This window comes from Aquila chrysaetos, chromosome Z (assembly GCF_900496995.4).
Source record: "Aquila chrysaetos chrysaetos chromosome Z, bAquChr1.4, whole genome shotgun sequence".
NCBI classification, from domain to species: Eukaryota; Metazoa; Chordata; class Aves; order Accipitriformes; family Accipitridae; genus Aquila; species Aquila chrysaetos.
In genome coordinates this window covers 3,083-30,451 of record NC_044030.1, presented here as the reverse complement: position 1 = coordinate 30,451, position 27,369 = coordinate 3,083, and the positions used below count along the sequence as shown (strand labels likewise).

Sequence of the window (27,369 nt, the reverse complement as noted above, 5' to 3'; positions counted from 1 at the left end):
CATGGCAATCCCATAGCGACCTCCTTCCTCACAGCAACCCCCCACAGCCCCCTCGGTACGTTTTCCATCCCGGAACTATGGTGGAGGGACGCGGGTTCCGCCGGGAGCCGGTGCTTCTCCCCCCCCCTCTCCCCCGCCCGCAGCGTCCCTGTGGTGGTTTTGGGGTTTTCTTTCCTCTTAAGTTCTTGGGGTTGGTTTTCTGTTTGGTTTACTCTTAAATCTTTTGGGGGAGTGATTTTGATTTTTTGTTTTATTTATTTCTTTGGTCTGTGTTTTTTTGACTTCTTCAGGGTGGTTTTCGGTTCTCCCTTGGTGTTGGTTGTTTTTTTTTTTTAGCTTCTTGCAGGGCTTGATAGCATATTTCCATACATTCTCTATGGTACGTCTAAGTATTTTGATGGTTTTAATATTTTGTACCTTCTATGGAAACTGGCTTGCTGCTAGGTGACTGTAAAAGTGAGATTTGGTAAATAATTATTAGAAATTGTGAAAAATGATCATGTCCAAAACAGGATTCTAATTAAAGTTTACAATTTATTACATGAATAGAGGCAAGCAAACAGCGCTGGGTGCACCGGGAGCCTCTGCTCTACCAAGGCACACACCGACAGGTCTAATTGTGCAGGTTAAGTACAGGTTCTACATACATATTCACTAGATTCCTGAGAAATGTTATACATATTCATTAGTTTTCCAGGAAACTATTAGCATATGTAAATGTCCTTTATGCAGGTGCATTGAAGGTCTCTGGTGGTCTTCAGGAGTCCTCTGGTGGTCTTCCATAGTCTTCCTCACTTGTCCGCTATTTGACCCTCCTCAGGTGATTCTGCGCAGTATGGTCCTTTACATGTTTTGATACATTAGTGCTTGTTAGTGTTTTCATTATCTAAGTTCTCATTAGTGGTATAGAACCATATGGGTAGTTTAAGCGAAATTATCTACAAGGATGGGAACAAAAGGCAGGAGTTCTTATCTTTTCCGGCCTTATCTATTCAAGCAAGGCCTCTACTTGTGCCTTCTTAACAAGATCGTAAATTCATCGAACACTTAATTAAGTCTTGTGATTTTTCTTGGTTCCTTCTTGTTCATCATTCCCAAGTACCAGTCTCTGACAGGCTTAATCCTTGACAAACACCAGTCCTTGGTATGTAAAGTTACAGAGAGACAATCATTAAACAATAAGCAGTTTGTTCTCTATATCAATCCGCCCCCCTTTTTCTTTAAACCTTTGCAACTATAGGATTCCACTACTTCCGAGAGACCGTGTAAAGTATTTTTCGATTTCTACTTGATGTAGAAATCTACTTGATGTCTGATTTTATTTCGTTTCCAACTTTCGTAATTCCCTACTGTTATATGGTTTTTGCAGGAAACAATAACTATATATATACTCTCCTACTTCTCTTAGGCCTACGGTTATACAAGATCAAGCAAAATGGTTAAAGATTACATATGCAGAGAGGGTGACATTTCACCATGCGGCCCTATCATTGTTTTATATTGACACGAATCAGGTTAATATATTTCACAGAAATCTTATACTAACACTATGATTGAAACAATAGACAAAAGTACAGCCAAGCAATTAACTAGCAGAGGTAGTTACTCATAAGTTTTGCAGTTCTTTGCGCTTATGACTAGATGTTCCTGTACACTAGATGAGAACGATGTTGAAACTGACCACGTGTGATTGAAACTGCATTAAGCTTCAAGATCAAAGAATGAGGACAGGAACAAAGACTTCAAGGACAGCCAGCAAGAACTTCAAATGGGTCGGTGGTCGTAAAAGCAGCACTTCGACTCAAATGGATTCTTCATTGCGCATGATCGGATGTAGGCAGTACTATGATAATCAGTTACAATAATTTTTATGTATATGTATACTAATCTGATTAATACGCAATTGTTACTCCATGTAACCTCTTTGTGCTGAAGCTGTGGCATGCACACTAGGTGGAATTATCTATCCCCCGTGCATCCAGCACTGCAATAAAGAATGCCTGCTTTCTAAAGCTCCAAAACAAGTCTTAGACAGTTTCTTCAACTAGCTTTTCGGTATCAGGCTTATTTTGATTTCTTGGGGGTGTTTTGTTTTTTGTTTTGGTTTTGGGTTTTTTTAAAATTTATTTCTTGGGGAGTGTGACAGATGCACTCAATTCCTTAACCAAACTAGTGGTAGTTTGTTACAGGTTCCAAAGGAGGTAAAGGCCTGAGCCAGAAATGGGCAAAGAACTTCCCTATTTCCAGTCTGTTCTCTGAAAACCAACAAAGGAGCAGAGCGATGCAGTGAGCATGGAACGCCGATCATGCGATGAACACATGAACAGCAGGTGGCTTTCCAAGACTCATTTACCAAAGAACAAAAGTTGTGAGTACAAGGAATCTCATGCATACCTTTCCCATTGCATGTAATTTGACTACAAGCCAAACACTTTATTCCATAAATATGACAGCCTAAACCGAGCCTTCTCTGAGCTCTCCCAGCTAAGCAGCGTGGCTGCATGGCGGTGATCTCCCCTTGAGGTGGGACACCTTGTCAAGGTTGCTCCTTGAGGCAGAGAGACCTTTCACCAACGGCAGATCTTTGGTAAGTGGCCGATATCATGCATAACTTTGTATTATGATAACTATGATTTATGTCGTGTTAACTTTGATTTTGTCTTGGTAACTTTGATTTTTGTCTTGGTAACTTTGACTCTGCGTTGGTAGTTTTGAATCATTGTTCAAATGATTGTGCAGTACAGTAATACAGCGAACCTTGCCACTGAACTTTGTTAAGTCACAGTTCTACAACATCATATTTCAATAAAACCACTTTTGCTAATACCTTTGACAATGGTTCATTAAGCGATCTAAATTGCCCATTCATGACAGGGAGTTGTTTTGATTTCTTGGGGTGTTTATTAATTTTTTTCTTTTTTCTTTTTTTTTAATTTCTTGGATAATTTTGATCTCTTGGGGTTGCTTTTTTTCTTTTTTCTTCCTGGGGTGTTTTTTTCTTGGGAAGACTTTTTTTTTGGCATATGTTTTAGTTCTTGGGGGGCGTTATTTTGATTTTTTTTTTTTTTTTTTTAATTTAGGGTTGTTTTTTGACTTCTTGGGGTTTTTTTCTTTTTTAATTTTTATTTCTTGGGGGCTTGAGATAAACCCAATCTCCAGGTTGAAACAAATGAACTGGTGAATCAAGATTCAGAGGTTTATTCAACTCCACATACATGTTTAATTCTTGCAGAGTTTTTCCCAAAGCAATTAAATAATTGCCTACATCACTTTCTCCTTGTATTCTCATCTCTCCTGGTAGTCCAGGAGTCTGATATGGCCTTCCATATAACAATTCACAGGGGCTCAAACGTTGTCTGCCCCTAGGTTGTATTCTGATTCTTAACAAAGCTAAGGGTAAAACTTGTGTCCAATCCATTGAAGTTTCCTGACACAGGTTACTCATTTGTGTTTTGAGAGTACAATTCATTCTCTCAACTTTCCCACTAGCTTGAGGTCTATAAGGTGTATGTGGGTCCCAAGTAATATTTAACATTTTAGCCAATTCCATAATTATTTTGGCTATGAAATGAGGACCCCTATCCGATGACATCCCAAAAGGTATTCTGAATCTAGGAATTATTTCTTTTAATAAAATTTTTACAACTTCTCGAGCTTTATTGGTGCGACATGGAAAGGCTTCAGGCCACCCAGTATCTATGTCTACAAAGACTAACAAATATTTCAATCCTCTTGTCCTGGGTAATTCAGTAAAGTCAATTTGCCAATATTCACCAGGTGCTCTTCCCTCAGTTATTTGCCCGAAATGAATTCTATTCTGTGTTTGGGGATTATTTTTACAGCACACTTCATATCTTTCAGTTACGGATCATACACTTTCTACCATGTTCTTACTAATAATCAATTTCTGTAAATGTTTTAACAAATTCTCAGTTCCCCAATGAACAGAGTAATGTTCTTTTCTCACTAATTCATTCATGAGGGAGTAGGGAACTACCACTAGGCCCAATGGTGTAACCACCCATCCATCTTCTTGTTTTTCTGCTTTTAAGGTCTCAATTAATTTTGAGTCTTGTTTATCATATAGGGGTTTATCTGGCAACACTGTTTTCCATTCTGGAGTTATGACAAAAGTTTCCACTTGTGTGCCTTTTTCTGCAGCCCTTTTTCCAGCCCAGTCAGCTAGTTTATTTCCCTGACTTTGAGTGGTTGATCCAGACTGGTGGGCTTTGCAATACATTACAGCTACTTCAGCAGGAGCTTGGATACTTTCTAAAAGTTTCAAGATCTCTTCTTTATGCTTTATTGTTGTTCCTTGTGTAGTCAATAGGCCTCTCTTCTAACATATAGCCCCATGGGCATGTATCACTCCAAATACATATTTTGAGTCTGTCCATATATTTACACGTTTCCCTTTACTCGAGTCCAAAGCTCTAGTGAGAGCAATTATTTCAGCTTTTTGTGCAGATACTTTTGATGATAGGCCTCATGCTTCCACTACTTCAGCTATTGTTGTTAGTGCATATCCAGACACTCGCTTTCCATTTTGAACAAAACTACTCCCATCAGTATATAATTCTAAGTCTGGATTTTCAAGGGGAGTGTCTTTTAAGTCTGACCTGCTGGCATACACTTCCTCTATGGTTTGTAAACAGTCATGTTCTGGATTCTCTTCCGCCTGTTCTGTCGCTAGGAAAGTAGCAGGATTCACAACCATTGTTGTCTTAAGCTGTGTATCATCTTGCTCTAGCAGAATCACTTGTATTTTATCATTCGGCTTGGAGCTAAGCAATGTCCCCCTTTTTGTTCTAATACTGTGATTACCATATGTGGTACATATACAGTAATCTTCTGACCCAGGGTAAACTTCCGAGCTTCCTGTATTAACATCACAGTAGGTGCAACAGCTTTTAGGCAGCCAGGCCATCCTTGACTTACAATATCTAATTCCTTAGAGAAATATGCTACTGCTCGACCCAAAAGTCCAAGAAATTGGGTAAGTACTCCCAGTGCTATTCCTCTTCGTTCATGGACAAATAACTCAAAAGGTTTCACCAAATTGGGTAATGCAAGCGCAGGTGCTCTCAGTAATGCTTGTTTAAGATTTTTGAAAGCAGCTCTTCCTTCCTCAGTCCATTTTAAACAATTATTTGAGGAGGTTTTCAGTATCTCATATAATGGTTTCACCAATAGCCTATACTCATCAATCCACAGACGACACCATCCTGTCATTCCTAAGCAGGTTTGCAGCTCTCGAAGCGTGCTTGGCTCTGGAAGTCAACAAATAGCTTCTTTCCTTTCCGCAGATAGTTGTCAGTGACCTTTAAGGACTTCAAAGCCCAGGTACATCACAGTTTCTTGAGCTATCTGGGCCTTCTCCTTTGACACTCGATAACCACTAATTCCAAGAAAGTTCAGAAGACTTATAGTTAATTTCAAACATTCTTCAGGAGTTTCTCCTGCCAATAGAATATCATCTACATATTGTAACATAACACCCTCTCTGTTTTCAGTTTGACAAATTTTGAGTTCTTTAGCAAGCTGATTTCCAAAAATAGTGGGGCTATTTTTAAACCCCTGTGGCAGTACAGTCCAGGTATATTGAGTTTGCCTTCCCGTCTCTGGATTTTCCCACTCAAAAACAAACATCTCCTGACTTTCAAAGGCAAGCGGGATGCAGAAAAAAGGCATCTTTTAAATCCAATACTGCAAACTAACCCTGCTTTTCCGTCAGGGTTGTCAGTAAGGTATATGGATTTGCAACCATATATCCTGCACTATTTGATTGATAGACCTTAAATCCTGAACTAATCTGTACGTTTTTCCATCTACCTTTTTCACTGGCAGAATTGGGGTGTTACACTTAGACTCACACTCCTTTAATAATCCATATTTTAAAAACTTTTGTATCAATGGTAATAATCCCAGTTTAGCTTCAATTTTCATAGGGTACTGTTTCAACCTTACCAGTGGCGATTCTGGCTTTAAAATCTATTCTTATAGGATCAGCTCTTTTCGACCTTCCAGGTACTTCTCCAGCCCAGACAAAGGGAATTACTGCCTCTTCCACTTCTGTAGTTGTTTCTCCACTCACTGGTTTATCTTCCTGTAACAAAAATACTGATGCTTGGATATATTTAGATTCTGGTATCAATACTTCTACTTCCCCCTCCTTAAATTTTATTTCTCCTTCAAGTTTTTCTAACAAATCTCGGCCTATCAACAGTTTAGGTGCACCTAGTAAATAAAGAAATCGGTGTGTAACCCACTGTTTTCTGATTTTGAACTTGAAAGGTTTAAAAAATGGCCTCCGCTCTGAGATTCCTGTCGCACCAATAATTCTCTACTGAGTCGGTCCCTAATTCATGTTGCATTGTATTTAAAACTGAATATGTTGCCCCTGCATCTATCAAACACTCCACCTCCTCATTCCCCAGCTTAATTATAACCAGAGGCTCTGCTGGGGAAGAGTCCTCCGGTCCCCTTCAATCCTCATCCTCTATTGCTAGCACAGGTGCCCCCGCTCCTTTTGATTCCAGCAAGGAAGGGCATTCATTTTTCTAATGACCCTCCCTCTTACAATATGCACACTGATTCTGTCCCACAGTCAGGTTTGGTACTCCTCATCCTCTGCCTCTTCCTCTAAAACCACCTCTTGATCCTCCCCTTACTCCCCTCCGAGACACTTGCATACTCTTGAGCGCAGCCATTAATCTCGCATTCCGTCTTTCCTTCTGTTGATCCCTGTTCCTATACGCTATCCAAGCAATGTCCAACATCTTTCCGATATCTCTAGCCTCTGCTCCTTACAACTTTTGTAACTTCTTCCGAATATCATCAGACGATTGCCCAACAAACCAAGTTACCAACTGACTTTTTCTTTTTTCTGATTCAATATCTAGAGTAGTACATTTCTGAGCCGCCTCCTTTAGTTTATTCAAAAAAATCAGTCGGCAACTCTTTCCTATCCTGCTTAATCTCCTACAATTTAGACCAGTTTATAGCTTTCAGCATTGCATTTTGTATTCCAAACAACACCCACTTCTGATATCCTGGTAACATCCATCTATCCCTAGGATCATTAGGATCCCACCCAGGATCAGCGGAAGGGAAATGATTCTGTACTTGTCCTTGCAACATCCCTGAGGCTAACTGTGCCTGAATCTGAGTTCTCGTAGCCCTACGAACCACGTATTTTTCCATACCATCAAACAACACCTGTAAAATAGCTTCAACATCCTGCCAATCTGGATTTTGCGTTTTAACCATCATTTCAAAGGCATTCGTTACCTTTTCTGGATCATCCCGATAATTTCCTGCAGCAGCTTTCCAATTATTCAAATCTGAAATTGAAAATGGAACTTTTACCACAACCGGTCCATCATTCCCAACAGCCTGCCTACTCTGAGTCCATTCAGCTACCAGAGTGTGATGAGAAGCTTCACCAGTACTTTCCTCACTCTCATCCTCAGATTCCTTCTTATAAAGCTCAAATTCCCACCTCAGGGCTCTCAGTCCAGGCGCTACCAGCATTTCTAAATCCTCCTCAACTTCCTCCTGAGTTAGAGGAAGACATAGAAATTAAATTTAAAAAGTAACCGAGTACAAGGTGGTGCGGAAAAAAATGAAAAACAGGGAGAAGCAGCTGGTTAGAGAGAGACATATTACAAATTTAAAAGGCAATGGGTTACTGGGCAGAGTTGGCAGAAGAATAACTAGTTTTGAGGAGCCATACACATAGGTGGGCAGGCAGAGATGGAGGAAGGGAGGCAGGCAGACATCTAAAGAAGGGTGGGCTGGGACGTAGAGGAGAGGACGTGCGACTCACCGCAGCTCCTGGTGCCGGCAGCAGACCTTCACCACCCTGACGCTTCTCTCTCTGCCTCTGCCCCTTCCTCCTCCCCAGTGCCGGCTGCCCGACCCTCACCTACTCGGCAGCACGGATGCTGCTCATCCACAAGGCTTCCTTGATACGTGGCGGCTCACACGTGTAGCCAACAGAGAGGCTGGGGACAGCTCAGAGGGATCCTTCCTTGCCACAGGGACTGGCCATTCCTTGCTGGAGACACCTGCCAGCCGGACCCCCTTGGATTCCCTCCTCAGCCAGTTCCCCTCCATCAGCTCCCTCAGGCAGGCTTGCCCAGGCAGCCCCCTTTACAGCTGGAGCCTTCGCACAGCAGGACCAGCCTCATCCTCAGCCTCACTGGCCACAGCTGGAGCTGTCCCAGCCCCAGCTGGAGCCCATCGGGAACAGGGGCCATTGCCAAAGTCCCACAGCACATCACCCCCGCCCCTGCACCTACCCACATCCAGGGACACAGAGGAGGGCAGGAAAAATTTATTCATTCACGCACATAAGAAATCCTGGCAGTGAGCTGGCTACAAGGCTCGGTGCCCAAAGGCAGCAGGACGAGGGGGCATAAAAGGGAAGAGAAAAACAGGAGGAAGCACAGAGGGACACAGAGGTGCGAGACAGGGAGCCAGAAAATGGGATGCTGGGAACAAGAGAGGGACGAGGAGCAGGAAAAGGGTGTAGAGAGAGAAGAGCGGAGAGACTGAGCAAAACAACAAGGATGGGGAGATGGAGGAATAAATGACAGGAAGCGGGGGAGAGAAGGGGAAGGGACTGGCAGGACAACAAGATAGAGACAGGACAAGGGACAGGGAAAAATTCTAAAGTGATAGGAAAGAAGAAACAGCAAGAACTAGAAAATAGAAACAGGGAGCCAGGTAGACGTAGAAAAATTTCGAAAAGCAACAGCATACAAGAAACATAGGCAAGAACTAACAAACAGGCACAGGGAGATAGAAAGAGGGAGATACAGAAAGAAAATGTAAGAAGTGACAGGATACAGGACAGATAAGGAAGAGTTAAGAACTAGAGACAGGGAGATGGATAGAGGGAGACATAGAAAGAAAATTTTGAAAGCAACAGGATACAAGAATCAAAAAGTAGGTACACGGAGCTGCATAGAGGGAGACATAAGAAAGAAATTTGAAAAGCATCAGGGTACAAGAAACACAGGCAAGAAATTAAAATAAGGTCAGGGAGACAGAGAGAGGGAAAGGTGGCAAGAAAATTTAATAAGCAACGGCGTTTAAGAAACGTGCAAGAATTTAAATAGGGATGGAGAGGTAGAAAGAAAGTTTCAAAAGTGATGGCATACAAGAAACATAGGCAAGATTTAAAAAATAGGGACAGGGAGCCTGATAGAAGGAAACTGTGGTGGGTTGACCTCGGCTGGCCGACAGGTGCCCACCAAGCCACTCTATCATTCCCCCTCCTCAATAAGACAGGAGTGTAGAAAATACAACAGAAAAGCTTGTGGGTCAAGATAAGGACAAAGAGATCACTCACCAATTACTGTCACAGGCAAAACAGACTCGACTTGGGGAAATTAATTTATTGTCAATCAAAATCAGAGTACGATAATGAGAAATACGAACAAATCTGAAAAACACCTTCCCCCCACCCCTCTCTTTTTTCCCTGGGGCTCATCTTCACTCCTGACTTCACCTCCTCCTGCCGAGCAGCACAGGGGGAGCGGGGGGTTGCAGTCAGTTCATTACAAGTTGTCTCTGCTGCTCCTTCCTCCTTCATGCTCTTCTTCTGTTCCAGTGTGGGGTCACTCCCATGGGGCCGCAGGTCCTGCCAGAAAACCTGCTCCAGTGTGGGCTCCTCTTCACAGCGTCACAGCCTCCTTCGGGTGCATTCGCCTGCTCCGGCGTGGGGTCCTCCCCGGGCTGCCAGTGGAGATCTGCTCCACCGTGGACCTCCCTGGGATGCAGGGGGACAGCCTGCCTCACCGTGGTCTTCCCCACAGGCTGCAGGGGAATCTCTGCTCCGGCGCCTGGAGCATCTCCTCCCCTCCTTCTTCACCGACCTGGGGGTCTGCAGGGCTGTTTCACACTCACATTTTCTCTACGGCAGCTTCTGCACAGCATTTTTTTAGCCCTTGTTAAATATCACAGAGGTGCTACCAGCGTTGCTGGTTGGCTCGGCTTTGAGCAGTAGCAGATCCGTCTTGGAGCTGGAACTGGCTGTGCCCAACATGGGGGCAAGTCCTGGTGTCTTCTCACAGAACCCACGCCTGCAGCCCCTGCCCACTCCCCCACCCCAGCTAGCAAAACCTTGCCACACAAACCCACTACAACAGCGATCAGCTACAGGGCAGAGAGGGGGGACTGAAAAATAGGGAAAGGGAGACACAGAGGGAGAGAGGCAGGGGCTGGGGGGAAATAGCAATGGGCTACAGGACAGACAGGAGGAACTAATAAAAAGGGAGAGGGTACCAGAGAGAGAGCTGGAGAAAAACAAAGATTCATGATGGGCCACAGGGCAGAAGGAGGAATTAAAAAAGGGGACAGTGAGTTGGGACAGAGAGACTGAGAAATACCAAAACCACTGATGAGCTAAAGGGGAGAGAGAGGGGAAATAAAGAATAGGGACAGGGAGCCAGACAGAGAGAGAATGATAAAGACAAAAATGGGCTATGGGACAGTGAGGGAAAAAGTTAAAACACAGGGACAGGGACTTGGAATAAAAGAATCTAAGAAAGTAAAAGTGTATCTAGAATACAGGGCAGAGAGAGAGGAATTTAAAAATAGAGACACAGTGCCAGACAGGTGAGAGCGGTGGGAATTGTGAAGGGCTAAAGGGCAGACAGGGAGGAATTAACAAGATTGGGATAGGAAGACAGACAGATAGATGGAGAAAGACAAAGTAGTGATGGGCTGCAGGGCAGAGACAGAGGATGAATAAAAAGAGCGATGGAACAGGACAGAAGTGCAGAGAAAAAAATAAAACAGAGAGGCAGAACAACAGAGAAAGAGGGTGACTTGAAGAACAAGAGAGGGAGAGGTGCAGGAAGCAAAAAAAAAAACCTGACAGCAGTGAGAGAAAGAGAAGGTGGGGGCAGGGAGCGACTGGGATGCAGAAGAGGGGTGACACAGCCCCAGGGGTCCAGGAGTCACTGTACCTCCCAGTTTTGGAGCTGCTGGGAGAATGGGACAGTTGGACACATCTGTCTCTCTCTCCCTCTCCCTTCCTGCTCTGTAGCTCTGGTCACTTGACTGTCATCCACCTAAGAGAATAGGTTGGTGTCTTAGAGCTCTTACAATATGAGGCTTCCTAGAAACACAGCCTCACGTGTGCGCAAACTACATGGCTGTACTGTGCTTTTGGTTACACATACAGACCCTGCCGTGCACGTCGGTGATCGGATCTGCTGAGGACTACACTAAGAGGGATCCTTCCTCACCTGGAGAGGCAGGCTGTCTCCTGTCTGCAGCTGCTGGCTGGACCCCCTTTATTTTATTCTTCAGCAGCTTTACCTTTCTCTGGCCCCTCCAGCTTCAGCCGCAGCAGCTCCTGTCCACAGCCAGTAAGTGCTCCGCCTGTCCCTTTTTGCTCCCACGCCAGGAGGAGTGCGAGGCCAGGCAGAGACAGCCCACGCAAGCCTGAGGCGGGCACAGTCAGCGGCATCCCCATGGGAGGAATGGACAACCGCATCCTCAGCGCGGCCTGTGGAAGAGGGAAAGAAGAAGCAGCGACTGTTACTATCACAGATCACCCCTGTCCGGAGCCCCTCCTTCCACAGGGGCTCCCACAGACCCCGCTCTTTCCCCACGCTGCTGCTAATGGTACCCACGTTAAGGGAAACTCAGGAACACCCGCTCTTTCCCCACACTGCTGCTAATGGTACCCACGTCCAGGGAGACTCAAGACCAGTGGAGGGCCAGCTCGCTGCCCTCACAACAGGGCTTGGGGGCTGCCTGGGGCTATGGGACAGGCTTCGGCGGTGGGGGGGGGGCTGCAGCTGGGGGCAGCTACATGGGGCGAGCGAGGCCGGGGGAGGCTCCGGGGGGTCTCTGGCCAGTGGGGAAGGCACCCAGTGGCCGCTCCCTGGGGCTGCCCTGGCCCGGCTCGCCTCCGGCGGACCGGGAGCCTGCCGCACCGGCCGCTTCGCAGCTTCCCGGCCCGGCAGCCCCGGGCGGGCAGCGGGCAGGAGGCACCCCCTGCCCAGGCCGGAGGGGATCGCTCGCCTCACCGGTGGTCCCGCCAATACAGGGAAGTAACTATTTGCCTTTTGACCACTTAAATATTGTTTAATAATTCTGTTGGCCTTGTTTGTTCTTTCGAGGCTCGCGTGCCGGGGCCCGGCACCTGTGGCGTCTGTCAAGGGTTAAGCTTATCCAGGACTGGTATTCGTCAAGGACTGACATGCCAAACAAAGGGATAACAGGAACTGCAATCTTAGTCTTACCACAGAACTGGCTAGGACTTGTTAAAAACCGCTGAAATCACCAAGTAAGAAGAGAGCATGTGTAAATGACTAAAGTTCATCTAGAGAACAGAAGAAGAAGAAAAGACCCCTGAAGAAGTAAACGACCACCAGAGACAGATCTGAGCCTGCGCAAGATGACATAAACATTTTAGAACTGCTGACACAAGCTTTTGAACTAACCCCGCCCCAACTTATACATATGTATATTTTGTATTGTGTAACCCTATGAATATGTATGCTTTGGTGTAATAAATATCTGGCTGCTTGCCGAGACGGTGTGCAAGCTTTGAGGAGAAATCCCCTTGCACCCGGCGCCGAAATAAAGACACCTGCTTTATAACTCACCCTCCGAGTTGTAAAGTTTGATCCGCGCGTCACCGGCGCGCACCCACCCCCGCCAGGACCCGCGCCCCGGGCGCCGCCATACTGCTTCCGCGGACTGCGCATGCGCGGCCGCCGAGCTGCAGTACCAAACTTTGGTCAATAGACGGCAGCAGCGAGCACTTGCCAGGATGCGCCACTGCGCATGCGCCTGTCCCGTCCTGCAGTACCCGCTTTTGGTCGATAGGAAGCAGCAGCGAGCGCTTGACAGAATGCGCCACTGCGCATGCGCGGTTCCAATGCTGCATTGCCTAATTTTGGTCAATAGGAGGCAACAGCGAGAGCGCTGCAAAACGCGGCAGTGCGCATGCGCGGCCCCCGACCTGCAGTACCGTATTTTGGTCGATAAGAGACAGAAGCGAGCTCTTGGCAGAACGTGCCGCCGCGCATGCGCGGCTCCCGAGGTGCAGTACCGAATTTTGGTCACTAGGTGGCAGGAGAGAGGGCGCGGCAAAACTCGCCACTGCGCATGCGCAGTTTCAAGCCTACAATGCCTAATTTTGGTCAATGGGAGGCAACAGCGAATGCGCTGTAAATGCGTCACTGCGCATGCGCAGTTTTCAGACTGCAGTACCGCATTTTAGTCTATAGGAGGCAGCAGCCAGCGTGCTGCAAAATGCGCCGCTGCGCATGCGCGATTTCAAGACCTCAGTGCCCAATCTCGGTCAATAGCTGGCAGCAGCGAGAGGGGTGTAAAACGCACCACTGCGCATGCGCACCCCCCAGCTGCAGTGCCGAATCTTGGTCAATAGGTGGCAGCAGCGAGCGCTGGCCCAAAAGGCGCCACTGCGCATGCGCAGCTTCAAGGCTGCAGTACCGAATTTTGGTCAATGGGAGGCAACAGCGAGAGCGCCGCAAATGCGCTAGTGCGCATGCGCAGCTTGTGAGCTGCAACGAGGAGTCTTGGTCAATAGGTGGCAGCAGCGAGGTAGCCGCAAAATGCGACGCTGCGCATGCGCCGTTTCGAGGCTGCAGTACCGAATTTTGGTCAATGGGAGGCAGCAGCGAGCGCGCTGCTAAACGCGCCGCCGCGCATGCGCAGCTCGCGATCGGCAGTACCGCGTCGCGGCCGCCGGGCAGCAGCATCCCCTTAACGATCGTCTTTGAGCATCAGCTGGGTGAGAGGTGACGGACACCTCAGCCCAGTTTAGACCAGCCAAGGCCAGTAACTGCTTACTGGGCGTACAGGGCTTACATTTCCCTGCCCTTTTCCCACCCGCAGCCCGGGCCGTAATCTTCATTGCCTCCGTACCAAAAAGCATCCAAGTGGCTGGAGCGTTTACGGCAGTCAAGTGCAAAGAACAGACAATTCCAGGTGGTTGCTTCTGTCCCTGCCCCACAACCCATTACCTAGGGAGGAGAAGCAGCACAGGCAACCTGTGGAACAGGATTTTTCCCCCGGAGCAAGCCCCAGGGATTGCTGTATTGGTCTGCAAGTGGCATCAGGGTTGTGGGAGTGACAGCAACACTTGCTGGCGAGAGATTTTTAAAACAATAAGGCGACACAGGCGACATCCTGAAAGCAGTAGCGAAGAGTCTGAGACCTGCCTTATGGGAGAGGGGCAGCTATGTTTAGCGGTGTCATGGTTTAACCCCAGCCGGAGGTTCCATGTTTGCTCTGTACCGTGCTTCGCTACACGGTTTGGTCCCAAGGCTTTTGCCGGGCTTTGCCGAAATCTTCAAGGGGCCCCTGCTGCCTTCCAGAGTGCGCTGGGGCTCTTGCCTTGCACTGCATTAGTTTTGGGGTTCATTGGAGCTCCTGAGCTCAGCTGGGCCCCCTAAGGGAATTTTGGGGGATCCCACAAGGGGTTTGGGGACTCTGGGACCTCTAAGGGAGCAAACTCCTGGTCCAGGGCCCCCAGGAAAGTTTTGGGGTTCCCCAAGGCCTTTCAGTGCTTGGAAACCTGGATAATACACATATGCCACCCCTGGCTGCCGACTCCGGCCCCCACCCTGCACCAAGCAGCACCAGGTATTTGCATGGGGAGGGGGTGTCAGTGGGGCACCCATGGGTGCTGGGGGGGGCCATGAGCACCCCTGGGTGGTCAGCCATGCTGGAGCATCTCGCAGCACTCCTGGGTGCTGAGGGGACTTTGCAGCACCCCTGAGTGTTGGGGGGGGGGGCTATGCAGCACCCTTGGATGCTGAGGGGGCCTGCAGCACCCCTGGGTGCCAGGAAGAGCTCAGAGTGCCAGCATCCACCTCACCAAGGCTTGGGGTGGGTGCAACGGGTGCTGCCGAATTCCCCCGGGGCCCCCGCACCACCCTGCCATCAATCGTTCCATTCATATGTCCACCCGCGCCCATGGGTGCTGCTGCATGGGATTGCTGAGTCAGCACATTGCTCGGCTGCTCGGGGGGGGACCCAGGCGTCTGGGCTCCCCTGGGGATGCTGTGGGAGTCCTCGGGGTGCTATGGGGGTCCCAGGGGTTTTATGGGTGTCCTAGGAGTGTTATGGGGGTCTCAGGGTCGCTATGGGTGTCTAAGAGGTGCTTTGGGGGTCCTAAGGGTGCTATGGGGATCCCGGGGATGTGATGGGTGTCCCAAGGGTGTTATGGGGGGGGGTCCCAGGGGTGCTTTGGGGTCCTGGGGGTGCTTTGGGAGTCCCCAGGGTGCTTTAGGGGTCTCATGGAGGGTCCCAGAGGTGCTACAGGCGTGCTGGGAGTGCTATGGTGGTCCCTAAGAGTGCTGTGGAGGTCCCGGGGGGTGCTTTGAGGCTCCCATGGGGGGGATCCCAGGGGCGTTTTGGGAGGGTCCCAGAGGTGCTATCCCCCCGCAGCCCAGGGGTGGCCCCAAATCCTGCAGCCCACTAGCCCAGTACCCATGTACCTTTGCACCCATGCACTCCTGCACCCATGCACCTCTGCGCCTGTGCACTCATGCAACTGTGCACCCATGCACCCATGCACCCCTGCACCCACGCGCCATGCTTCTGTGCACCTGTGCACCCATGCACCTGCGCAGCCTGCGGATTGCATATGCAGGCACTGACACCCAGAGCAAGGGCAGACCCGGGCAGGGGGGGATCACGGTTTGCAGGATGTGTCCCCCTTCCCTCCAGCTTCTCCCCCACTCGGCTCACTCCCAGCTGCTGAGCCAGGAGTCCATCACTGCGGCCGCAGGCCTGGCCAGCCTAATCCAGCCTCATGCCATCCCCCGTCCCACGGGATTTTGTGCTGAGCCTCCCGAATTCCCGGAATTCCCCTGAGGTGGCAGTGGGGGGGACCCAGGACAAGGGACCCCCTTGTCCTGCCGGTGTGTGGGTGGGTGCCAGCGGGAAGTTAGGGGTGCGATGGCAAAGGAGGGGGGGTCTCCGGCGTGGAGCCAGTGACCTTTGCTGAGCAGGCGTGGGATGGAGAGCCCGGACGCCTGGGTTCTCTTTTAGGGGGGCCCGGACGCCTGGGTCCCCCCATCCTGGTTGGGGGGTTGTGGGGGGGACACAAGTATTTCCTAGCGGAGCGCCGAAGTGGGAAGGAGCTGGGAGGTAAGGGGGATCTCGGCAGATCCCAGCAGAGAGGTTTGGGGGTGCAGGGTGGAAAAGGGGGCCCCCCTCTGCTCTAGGGCTGCCTGCACTCTGCCTGCGGGTGTGGGGCAGGGGGCATTGGGGAGGTGGGGGGGCTGCAGCGGGAGCGGTGAGGGGGCTGCAATGGAAATGTCGGGGGTCTGCAATGGGGCGGGTTGCGGGGTCTGCAACAGGAGGTTGGGGGCGCGTGCACCCCATTTGCAGAAGCCTGAGCACTGCCGGAGCGCCGCCAGCCCCTGCCACCGCCTGTGTCTCTCGCGGGACCCCAGTGACACCCCCCTGGAGGAGGGGACCCCCCCCCCCCATCCCCCCATGGAGGTGAGGGCTGCGGTGGGCGGTGGGGCAATGCGTGGGGCAGGGGGGAAGGGCCAGATCCCACCCCCACCCCTCCTCTGCCCCATAGGAGGACGCGGAGCTGGTGGAGCTGGAGACGGCACCCGAGGCCGGGGTGACGGGCGTCACCGTGGCCCGTGACCGCCACGGCCTCTACATCGCCAAGGCGCCCAAATCCCTGCGCGTCCACCAAGGTGGGGGGGGGTGGGGGGTGTGTCCCCCGAAACCCACCTGGATTTAAGGGGAAGGGTGGCACTCAGGGTGACAGCCCCTGTGGTCCCTATAGGTGACCAGCTCCTCAGCGCCAGGGTTTTCTTCGAGGGGGCCCCCCCTGAGGACGTCGCACGGGTTCTGGAGAGTGCCAGGTCCTGCAAGGTCTCGCTCTGCCTCCGACGTCGGACACCCGGTACCCGCATCCCCCTTGGCAGCACCAGCACCGGCAGCGAGGGACATCAGGGGAAGGTGGCCAGGCTGGTAGGTCCCTATGGATGAAGGACTGGGATGTGGGATGCTGGGGTGGGGGGTCCCTATGGACGCAGCACCATGGATACGGGACGCTTGGGGGGTTCCTATGGATGCAGGACCGGGATGCGGGATGCTCAGGGCAGGGGTGCCGTATGGATGTGGCACCGGGGATGTAGGATGCTTGGGGGGGGTCCCTATGGATGCAGGATCACGAATGTGGGATGCTTGGGGAGGTTCCTATGGATGCAGAACAGGGATGCGGGATGCTAAGGGGTTGGGTCCCTATGGATACAGCATCAGAGGTGGGATGCTCGAGGGGGGGTCCCCTATGGATGCAGGATCATGAATGTGGGATGCTTGGGGAGGTCCCTATGGATGCAGAACAGGGATGCGGGATGCTCGGGGGTCGGGTCCCTATGGATACAGCATCAGAGGTGGGACGCTCGGGGGGTTCCCTATGGATGCAGGACTGGGATGCGAGATGCTTGGGAGGTCCCTATGGATGCAGGACTGGGAATGTAGGGTACTCAGAGGGTCCCTATGGATGCAGGACTGGGGATGTAGGGTGCTCAAGGAGGTGCCTATGGATGCAGGACCATGAATGTAGGATGCTTGGGGAGGTCCCTATGGATGCAGAACAGGGATGCAGGATGCTCGGGGGTTGGGTCCCTACGGATACAGCATCAGAGGTGGGATGCTCGGGGGGGTTCTCTATGGATGCAGGACCAGGATGTGGGATGCTCGGAGGGTCCCTATGAACACAACACCATGGATACAAGATGCTTGGGGAGGTCCCTATGGATGCAGAACAGGGATGTGGGATGCCTGGGGGTTGGGTCCCTATGAATACAGCATCAGAGGTGGGAAGCTCGAGGGGGGGGTCCTATGGATGCAGGACTGGGGATGTAGGGTGCTTGAGGGGGTCCCTATGGATGCAGGACAATGAATGTGGGATGCTTGGGGAGATCCCTACGGATGCAGCACAGGGGATGCCAGATGCTCAGGGGTCCCTATGGGTGCACACCTGAGCGCAGTGGGTGCCAGGTCCCATCTCCCCCCACCTCACCCAGAGCATCCCGATCCTGACGCCCTCCAAGAAGCCGCCACCGGCACCCAGCACGGTGAGCACAGCAGCTGCCAGCACTGTGGCCGTGGAGTTTGCCCTTCCCAAGCTCCCCAAGCTGGTGAAGAGCCAGAGCACTGCCAAACCAGCACCAGCCGCCACGTCCACTGCAGTGCTGCCAGCAGCGGAGCCCAAGCGGCCACGTGCGACGCCATCCCGGTTAACAGTGAAGGAAGCGGCAGCCCGCAAAACACCAGCGATGGAGGAGCAACCAGTGAAACCGGAGTTTCCTGGCATTGCCGCCGAGGTGCCAGCGGGTACTGGCACCCGGTTACCGGCTGTGGAGGTGGCAGCACCCAAAGTCTCCATGGGGCTGAGCCTCGCCGGCACGGCACCACCGGCCACCCTTCAAGCCAAGGAGCCGGCATTACGGCTGCCGCAGTTGGAGGTGGCTGTGCCAGCACTGACGCTGCCGGCGGTGATGCCGGAGCCCATCGCAACCATAAGTCAACCCCTAATCAAGCTGGGGGAGGGAGACACCCCCAGAAGCAGCCGTAAGGGTGGGGGGAGCCCAGTGACGAAAACCAAGCTGCCAAATTCCGCGGCGTGGCCCGAGTAGAGGATAAGGAGGGGGATGCCGGCACGCGAGGGGGGTTCACCGGCATCCGTGTCCCCTCCATCGGCATCGCCATCCCCAGCGCCGCCGTGGAGCTCGTCCCTGAGCTCAGCATGCCCAAACTAGAGCCAGCCATCTCCGTTGAGCAGCCGCAGTTGGAGGTGAAGCTGCCAGCACGGCGGCCAGAGTCGCCGCCAGCGGCACCGGCTCGGTTGGCTTTCCCGGCAGCGGTGGTGCCATCCATTGATATCGCCGTGCCGCACGTTGGTGTGGGTTTGGCATTGCCAGCGGGTGCTGACACCACAGCGGTGCCGGATGAGGGGGTTGCTGCGGTGATACCGGACATGGCAGCCAGGTTTGCCAAAGGGCTCCAAAAGCTCAGCCTGGAGCTGGAGCCCAAAGCACCACTGCCGGCGGTGGAAATCGCCACCCCAGCACAGCTCACCGGGGACGTGCCAGCAACCGGCGCCAAACCCAAACCCCCCAAATTCACCCTGCCGCGGTTCGGATTGTCCCTTGCCAAGCTCAAAACGGGCAGCGATGGCAACGGGTATCCCCCGGCATCCCGCGGCACAACCGTGCCAGCGCCACCCAGCATCGCCGTCGCCGGTCCCGCGGTGGCCTTAGACCTGGCTTTGGGGACGGCTGGTGCCACCGGTGCCGGGGCCAAGCTGAAGGTGCCCAAATTATCCCTAGCACCTTTTGGTGTCAAGGATGGGGACAAGGGTGCTGGCGGTGAGGAGGGTCCCCAGGATGCCAGCGCAATGATGAAGTTGCCACAGTTGGGAATTGGGGGTTCTGGGGGGGACGACGGGAGGTCAGCGGAACTGGGGTCCCCTGGGACCCCCCGGCTTCGGGTACCACGGGTGGGCATCGCCCTGCCGGCAACAGGCAGCCGGCGCGTGCCGTCGTTGCCTAAACTCCCTGCAGGGCCAGAGCTGGGTGGGGTGGTGAAGTTGCCGAAATTTGGGGGATCCAGCCCCGACATCCGCACTGGGGGGGGACCCCAAAATGGTGAGACGTGGAGGAAGTGCCGAGAGCTTGAGTATTGGCACGGCAGGAAGGAAGATGCCGGAGTCTCCCGGCACGATCCTGTTGAAGCTGAAAACCAGGGGGGCGACGGCTGATGGGGGGGTGCAACCATTGACTCCCCGATTCTCCGTCCCCGCTGTGGGTTTTACCATGCCAGTAGAACAACCAGAGGAGCCAGTAAGCCGGAAGATACCAAAACCCACCAGCGTGACGGCATTGAAGGTGCCAATGTTGGAGCTGGCACCGCCAGGGATGGATGGGATGGAGGAGACCACCAGGAAGGATGGAGCACCGGGACGCCAGTCTAGGGTCAAATTGCCAAAATTCAGTGCAGGTTTTGCTGGGAGCGGGTTGGAAGGGGAGGGGAGGATGAGGATGGGCAGCGTGAAGAAGGCAGTGTTGGTGTTGGTGAAGCCGAAGGAGAAAGGAGAAGACAACAGGGTTGCGGACCCCCACCCCCATGTCAATGGGGAGGCGGAGGGCAAGGCCCGGCGACGGCGGTGGATGCCCAGGGTGGGTTTCTCCCCTGGGGGGTCCCCACCGGAGCCCCCCATCACCCAACCCAAGGTGGGGAAGATGCGGTTACCCAACATGGAGCGCTCCCCTGGGGACCCTGAATTCCACCAGCGGCCAGTGATGACAGAAGTCACCCCACGCTTCAATTTGGGGGGTTTCAGGGGTGAGGGGACCCCTAAATTTCAGCTGCCTAAGCTGGCACTGACCCCCCAACCCTGTGGTGAGCAGTGAACACCCCCCGTCCCTGAGCATGGGGGTCTTCAGGGAACCCCTGAAAAAGTGATGGGGTGGTGGAGCATCACTTGTTCCCCCAGACCCTCTTTAACCCCTTTACCCCCAAAAAAAATTCCTAATCCAGCTTTTTTTGGGGGGGTGTTTGAAGCTTTTTTTGGCCCATTTTCCAGGTGTTAATATTAACCAGGGGGTGTGGGGGGGTGGGCAGCAGTATCACTTGCCTGCAAGAGCTCCTTGCTCTTAACTCAGCCAGAATAAATAAATGTTAACCCCCAAAAAAAGCCCTGAGCTTGTCTACGGAGTCTGGGGATTGGTTTGGGGGTACCAGGGATAGGTTTCAGGGGTGGGGATGGGGTTGGGGAACCAGGGGTGGGTTTTGGGGTGCTGGGGATGGGTTTTAGTGGACCAGGGATGGGTTTCAGGGTACTTAACCGGGATGGGTTTTGGGGGGCTGGGATGGATTATGTTGGGATGGGTTTCAGGGGATGTGTTTCAGGGGATCGGGGATGTGTTTTGGGGGGGCTGGGCCTGGGCCCTGGGGGGACAAGGGATGTGTTTTGGGGGATTGGGGATGGATTTTGGGGGACCAGGGCTGGGTTTTAGGGGGCTGGGATAGGTCTTGGGGCACCAGGGCTGGGTTTTGGGGGACCTGGGCTGGGTTTCAGGGGGTTCCTCCACCCAGGCTGCAGCCCCTTGCATAGGGGAGCGGTTGCTGCCGGGGACGATGTCAGCAACAGAAGGTGTTGTCATGGCAATGCCGGAATGGGCAGTGGTGCTGGGGGCCAGGTTGAAGTAGTTGGGTGTCCCAAGCCCCTGTTGGGTGCTGAGTGGAGAGTCCCAAGCCCCTGACAAGGAGCTGACCCACCATGGGGACGCTGGTGGTTGGTGCCGAGTACTACGACCTGGTGGCCACGGTGGGGAAGGGAACATTCGGGGAGGTGACCCAGGGCTGGCGGAGACGCACAGGGGAGATGGTGGCCATCAAGATCCTGAAGAACGAAGGCCACCATGGCAGGGTGGTGAAGAATGAGCTGAGGCTGCTGCAGGCCTTGCGGGAGGTGAACACAGAAGAGTCACACGTCGTCCGTTTCCCTCGAGTCCTTCGGAGATGGTGCCTGTACCTACCTGGTCTTCGAGCTGCTGGAGCAAAACCTCTTTGACTTCCAAAAGCAGAACAACTTCTTGCCGTTGCCCGTCCGGCACATCCGTACCATCACAGCGCCAGTGCTGGCCGGTAATGGCTAGCTGAAGGCTCTCTATCATCCACGCCGACCTCAAGCCAGAGAACATCATGCTGGTGGACCACGCGCGCTATCCTTTCCGCGTCAAGCTCATCGACTTCGGCTCGGCGAGCATTGTCACTGAGGTCTGCCACATCAAGGAACCCTACATCCAATCCCGCTTCTACCGGTCACCAGAGATCTTGTTGGGGTTGCCTTTCTGCGAGAAGGTGGACATTAGGGTCTTGGGTGTGGTTGGACTGAGCTTTCATTGGGTTGGACGATCTACCAACTGGGCGTCAATGAGTACGACCAGGTCCGCTACATCTGCTCCACCTTGGGGCTACCACGGGGTGTGAGTTGCTCTGCGCTGCCCGGAAGACGTGGTCCTTCTTCCAACGGGTGCCACATCCCACTGGTTCCTGGCAGCTCAAACCACCAGGCAAGGAGATGGGGAAGCCAATGGAGAGGAGGAAGTATGTCTTCTCCTCGCTGGATGCTTGGCGGTGGTGAACATCCGCCCCGTGTCTTATCCTGGCCAGGAGGCGCTGGCCGAGCACTTTGACCTGTGTGGGATGGTGGAGCTGGTCAAGAGGATGCTCACCTGGGACTCACATGAGAGGATCATGCCCAGCGCCGCCCTCAAGCATCCCTTCATCTCCTTGCAGCAGGTGAAGTCCAGATTCAAGGCCACCCGGTACTACCAGCTCTGCCAAGAGGACTTGAGAGCATGCCACAAGGATGCCAGCACGGTTGAGATCTTCCCTGGCATGGAGGAAGGTGCCTTCATACCCGCCTACACCAGGGTGCAGAATCACGACGTAGTGCCATCGCCCAGAATAGATAGGCTTCGCCGTGGTGAAGTGGTTGGGGACACCAGTGACAAGAGCCAGCAGGATGTCTGCCAAGCCCCCATCCCCACCCACTACGGCAACCGGCACCGCCAGCACCACCGGCGTCCCAAGACGGAGCCCACTGCCAGTAACTTGATCTTGCTGGGGTCCCCTGGCAGACGGGGACGCAGCACAACGCCACTGCAATTCGAAGCAGTTCTTTGGTTTGTGCCACTCGTGGAGGCAGAACCTGCCTAGAAGACCGTACACCTCGCTCCACACCAAGGTATGGCCACGGCCACGGTGAAGGGGGATTCTCACTACGGAGACAGGGACATGGTGAGGGTTGCTCTGGTAACTGGGTCTTGGGTCCATGGGTTGGCTTTGTGTCCCCCAGGTGCTTCGGGTCCCTGGATGTTCGGGGTCCCTGGTACCCCACATCATGGGTGCTTGTGGTCCCTGGTGCCCCATGTCATGGGTGCTTAGGGTCCCTGGGTGCCCCAGGTTCCCACAAAGGGGTCGGGACCCCACCCACGGGTGCCACTCACCCCCTCCCCATGCTTCTTCCCCCCCCCACAGAGAGAGCTCCAGTGACACGGCAACACCCAAGCCCCCAACGTCCCACCCTTCACCCCGAGGATGGGGCTTGGGGACGGCTGGAGTGCCCCTGCTGCTCACCCGGAAACGCTCCCTCCAGCACAGAACTGGCAACGCTCACAGCACCACTGATCCAACCCCAGACAATCAACCTGGGCCAACACTCCTGGCAGCCAAGAGCTCACCAGAGACCTTCCTCTTCCTCATCTTCAGTCACCCCACCAACTGGTAAAACCCAGCTCCATGCTGGTAGAGGATAATGTAGCCAGGGATGCACTAGGATGTGCTGTGCCGGATGCTGTCAGCTCTGGTTTTTGCAATGATCCCCCAATAAATGGTTTGTTGTTACACCCGACTTTCATCTAACTCTTTGCCAGAATAGGTTTGGTACCAAACCAACGCTGAGACTTGCAGCGGGCATCCCAGCTTCTTCCCTTGTTGCATGTGCGTATGTCGGCAAAAGGCCCAGTGCGCTCCACCACCACGGCGTGGAGGACCCCCCACCTCAATAACAGGAATGCGAAGTCCAGAAAAACTCTTTTTTTTCTGTTTTTTTTCCCCAAATTGGAGCGGGGCAGCCAGATTCAGTACAGCCAGAACCTGTGGTTACTACTCGTGGTCTGTTCCCCGGCACCTAACGGGAGCCGCAGACGGTCTCCCACCCGCTCTGCATCGCTGATGTCGGCACTGTACTGGGAGCTCCAATCCCGCTCAAAAACTGCCTGCAGCTGCTCCCGGATGGTGCTGGTGCTGGCAGCAGTGCTGGCACTGGTTTGGCTCACTGTCTCGTTCACCACCAGCGCCGATCCCGCTGTCTGCACGAAGTAGTCACCAGACCAGTTGGATTTCAAATGAAAGAGATTGGGGGGGACCCCAAAAACCACCCCCAAGCCACCGTCACCAGCAGCTGGCAGTGACTCGCACAGCGGCACCGCCACTTGCGCCGCACTCACCGATATACGCCACCTTCTCCGTCACCATGTACTTGTTGTGGTTCACCCGGGCGTAGGGAATCTGGGCTTGCGCCGCACTCGCCGGCACCATGAAAAGCCGCTGCAGGGAGCGAGGAGACCGTCACCCACTGAAACATCACCCACTGGCACGCTGCGGTCATGCTGTAATACCCACCACCTCCACGCTGTAGCGGGTCCTATTATCGGCGACGGCGGCAAGGGATTTGAGGAAGGGGAACATGGTCACTTGGCTGTGTCGCCAACAACCCGCCAACAACCGAACCTTGACCCGGCGTTCAAAGACGGCTTTCCGCAGCCGGTTATCAATTGCTGGCCAAAATCTAGGGAGGGAAAGTGGTCAGGCATCACTGGTGCTGGCAAGCCAGGGTTGGCATAGGACCATACGAACCTTTGGGGGTGGGAGAATTCGGTGGTGGGCAGGTAGCTCATCACTGCGATGTCCACGAAGTCCTCAGCGGCATCGATGACACTGAGGAGGGCACCAAGATCCTGGGTCCGACCAGTGGCGCAGAGAGCCGGCGGGGAGCTCTGCCAGAATCATCAGAGATGGATCAAGCACCGACACAGCCAGTCCTCTCAGCGCCGGGAAAACCAACCACAGTGAATTGGGGATGTACCGAGAAGTAGACGGCAGCATCGGTGTCGTTGAGCTTCAGTTCCAATGGCGTCTCCATGTTGAAGGTGGTGGAATAATTTGCCGGCCACGGTACCGGGATGGAAGCACCGGGAACACCAAGAGCCCAATAAGCTTCAAAAATTTTGCCTAAATCTTTGGCCAAGCAGCTGCAGTTGTAGACGGCAGCGCCAAGCTCCTTCACCTGCAGTGAGCGGCATGGTGGCACTGTCACATCACCAGGCAGTGCCATCATCCCTGTCCAATGCCATAAAGTCCCAATTTATGGCACTGAGCATCCCTTGATGGGGATGGGGGTTAGTTTTGGGATAGCCCTGGTACTGTTCGGCACAGGTTCGGCACCATCTGGTGGTATGATGGTGCTGCCGTGCTGCTTACCTGGGTCAAAGACCTCCAGTCCATGTTGGCGCTCCCAACGTAGAGGTGGGTGCCATCAACGAGCCAAAACTTTGGTGTGCAGCACGCCGCCAGTGAGCCGTGGCATATCAACAGTGCGCACCGCAGCACCTGCGCAACCACGACTTGGTCATCTCCCACTCAAAATCCCCCCCAAAAAAACAGTTCGGGGGTTTTTCCACCACTCACCACTCCGCTCCAGTGCTTGGAGATCATTCAGAGGTGATCTTGCCGACGGGCGGCTGACAGCTATTCGGATGGTGACGCCACGCTGGGATAATTGGAGGAGTTCTTCCAGGATTTGTTCACCCTGAATCAGCACATGGTTCGAGGCCAAAAAAAGCATAAATTATTAAAAATGATGGGAAGGAGAGAAAATGGCAGCCAGCACCAGGTTCACGACACCAAAACTCAGAGCTTGTGCATGGTTGGCAATGCCAGCAAGTGTCGGACTCTGGGCTGCAGAGGGTTCTGTGTCGTGTGTCCGCGTGGGTCCAGTGTGGTCACAGTAAGAAGGACGGGCGATGTCCAGGATGTTGGTTGACGGTCCCCAAGAGGTTCATCACGTGGAGAAGGTGGACGGATTTGGCACGGAACCATCACTGGAGAGGTCTTCCCTACTGTGGATGTCTTTCCACCAGGAACGGATCACTATAGGTGGAAATTCAGCGACACGCCACATGGTGCATTGTTAGCATCAGGATGCCAAGGGTCTCAGGGGAGTGTCACCCCCCATAAGCTCGTCTTACCGGCATGTGTCACCGCAGGATCTGGCATCGCCGCCAGCATCACTTCTGGCATCACTGCGGAGACTAGCCTCAGACGAGAGAATTTGAGAGGAGGAAGATGAGGATGAAGAGGGCGAGGAGGATGGTGGAGAGCAACGCACCGCGGGTGCACTAGGATAGAGAGGGGGTATCGGTGCTCCGAAATTAAGGAATAAATTAATTTACAGGGTTTAAAGCCACCCCCAATACCAGTGGCATCTGGCAAGGGATGGGACTGAATCGAGACAGCACCGAAGCCGGCCCCCATAGACCGGGGGAGTTACCTTCTCAGCAGGAAGCGGGTGGGCTGAGCCCCACGGTTCTCCAGTGGGTCCAGCTGTGATGGGGAAAAGAATTGGGGTAGGGAGGACCCCAAACCAGGGTGGGGGCTGGTTTGGGGGTAAAATCCACCTCAAAATGCCCAGGGTCCCCAGGGAAAGGTGCCCCTCCATCCCCCACATTACCAGGGGTCCCCGTGGGGGTTCAGGGTCTGGGTGGAAATGGGGGTCATGGGGCACCCTGGTTTGGGGTTGTAGGGGGCTGGGCAGGGTGCTATGGGGCACCCCAGTTTGGGATTTTAGGGTGCCAGGACGGGGCAGGGAGCGATGGGGAGCCCCAATTTGGGGTTGTAGGGTGCCAGGACAGGGCAGGGAGCTCCATGACTCCCAGTTTGGGGATTCGGGGCGCCACCAGCACCATACCTGCTTGTAGGTGCCGTCGGGATTCATCCCAGCGTGAGGCTGGAACAGAACAAACCGGATTTCTCTGTACGCCCGGGACCAGGTGGACCCCCCTCCGGGGTAGCGCACAGACTGGGGTTTTCAGGGTACAGATATGGGCAAAGACCCCCAAAAACCCAGGCGGGGCAGAGGCTTTGCCGGCTGACTCACGGGATCGGGGTGCTCACGTGCCCTGACCCATTTGGGGCGGGGAGGGGAAGTGCCTGTTCCTCCCACCCCTGCCATTGGGGCTGGTCCCCCTTTGGAATAGGGTGGGGCACCCCAATTTTGGGGTGCAGACCCCCCACCCACTCCCCAGGACCCCTCCCCTGTGCCTCAGGGATGCCACAAAAAGGGGGTGCTCGGCCCCAGGGATCAGCCCCCCCCCCCCCAAACCCTGCCCTGTTTTGGGGGAGGGGGTTAGGGTGGGAGAGGTTAGGGTCAGGAGGGATTAGGGTCTGGGGGGAAGGTTAAGCTCAGTTTGGTGTCACCCTCCGTCTCAGCTGAATTTGGGGGGAGGGGGGGGTCAGGGCTGTGTTTTGGGGTTAAGATGATGTTGAGGGGTGGGTTTAGGGCTACAGTCAGGGTCAGGGTGATGTTTAGGGGTTGTTTATGGCCAGGGATATATTTAAGAGACCTGGTTTAGGGCCAGGGCCCAGCTTAGGGGCGGTTTTAGGGCCAGGCACATATTCAGGGCCAAGTTAAATGGCCAGGGACATATTTAGGAACAGGTTTAGGGCCAGGGCCCGGCTTAGGGGCGGTTTTATGGCCAGGGACAT

General features: G+C 53.4%; 3 protein-coding genes and 3 long non-coding RNA genes across 8 annotated transcripts; 3 read left to right on the top strand and 3 right to left on the bottom strand.

Moving 5' to 3' along the window:
* Positions 1 to 1,885: 1,885 nt before the first annotated feature.
* Positions 1,886 to 11,532, top strand: LOC115336832. Its single transcript, XR_003921936.2, has 2 exons — positions 1,886 to 2,587; positions 11,198 to 11,532. It is a non-coding gene; the product is annotated as an uncharacterized LOC115336832 (long non-coding RNA).
* LOC121232671 lies at positions 3,183 to 9,389 on the bottom strand. Its single transcript, XR_005931564.1, has 2 exons — positions 9,359 to 9,389; positions 3,183 to 6,106 (listed from the first exon to the last, which is right to left on the bottom strand). It is a non-coding gene; the product is annotated as an uncharacterized LOC121232671 (long non-coding RNA).
* LOC121232670 lies at positions 11,305 to 12,725 on the bottom strand. 2 transcript variants are annotated; one of them, XR_005931563.1, is made up of 2 exons: positions 12,633 to 12,725; positions 11,305 to 11,524 (listed from the first exon to the last, which is right to left on the bottom strand). It is a non-coding gene; the product is annotated as an uncharacterized LOC121232670 (long non-coding RNA). The 2 variants fall into 2 exon arrangements; XR_005931562.1 differs by lacking the exon at positions 12,633 to 12,725 and adding an exon at positions 12,267 to 12,607.
* Positions 12,726 to 16,002: 3,277 nt separating this feature from the next.
* On the top strand, positions 16,003 to 19,771 carry PRX (periaxin). Of its 2 annotated transcripts, none has more exons than XM_030005222.1 (5): positions 16,003 to 16,152; positions 16,396 to 16,509; positions 16,595 to 16,718; positions 16,811 to 16,998; positions 18,060 to 19,771. In XM_030005222.1, exons 2-5 carry the CDS (start codon positions 16,504 to 16,506, stop codon positions 18,669 to 18,671), a joined length of 930 nt encoding a protein of 309 aa, XP_029861082.1. In that variant the 5' UTR covers positions 16,003 to 16,152; positions 16,396 to 16,503; the 3' UTR covers positions 18,672 to 19,771. The 2 variants fall into 2 exon arrangements, with proteins under 2 accessions (XP_029861082.1, XP_029861083.1); XM_030005223.1 differs by having other exon boundaries at positions 16,365 to 16,509.
* Positions 19,772 to 21,107: 1,336 nt separating this feature from the next.
* Positions 21,108 to 22,772, top strand: HIPK4 (homeodomain interacting protein kinase 4). The gene is given in 6 exon segments (XM_030005221.2): positions 21,108 to 21,541; positions 21,543 to 21,700; positions 21,702 to 21,907; positions 21,910 to 22,022; positions 22,025 to 22,166; positions 22,169 to 22,772. Coding segments are annotated over 6 exon segments (1,437 nt in total). The 5' UTR covers positions 21,108 to 21,316; the 3' UTR covers positions 22,762 to 22,772.
* An 853-nt stretch (positions 22,773 to 23,625) lies between these two features.
* On the bottom strand, positions 23,626 to 25,859 carry PLD3 (phospholipase D family member 3). Its single transcript, XM_030004004.1, is given in 9 exon segments — positions 23,626 to 23,949; positions 24,053 to 24,153; positions 24,229 to 24,394; positions 24,463 to 24,602; positions 24,692 to 24,892; positions 25,087 to 25,158; positions 25,160 to 25,215; positions 25,294 to 25,414; positions 25,854 to 25,859. Coding segments are annotated over 9 exon segments (1,128 nt in total). The 3' UTR covers positions 23,626 to 23,684.
* Between the last annotated feature and the right edge of the window lie 1,510 nt (positions 25,860 to 27,369).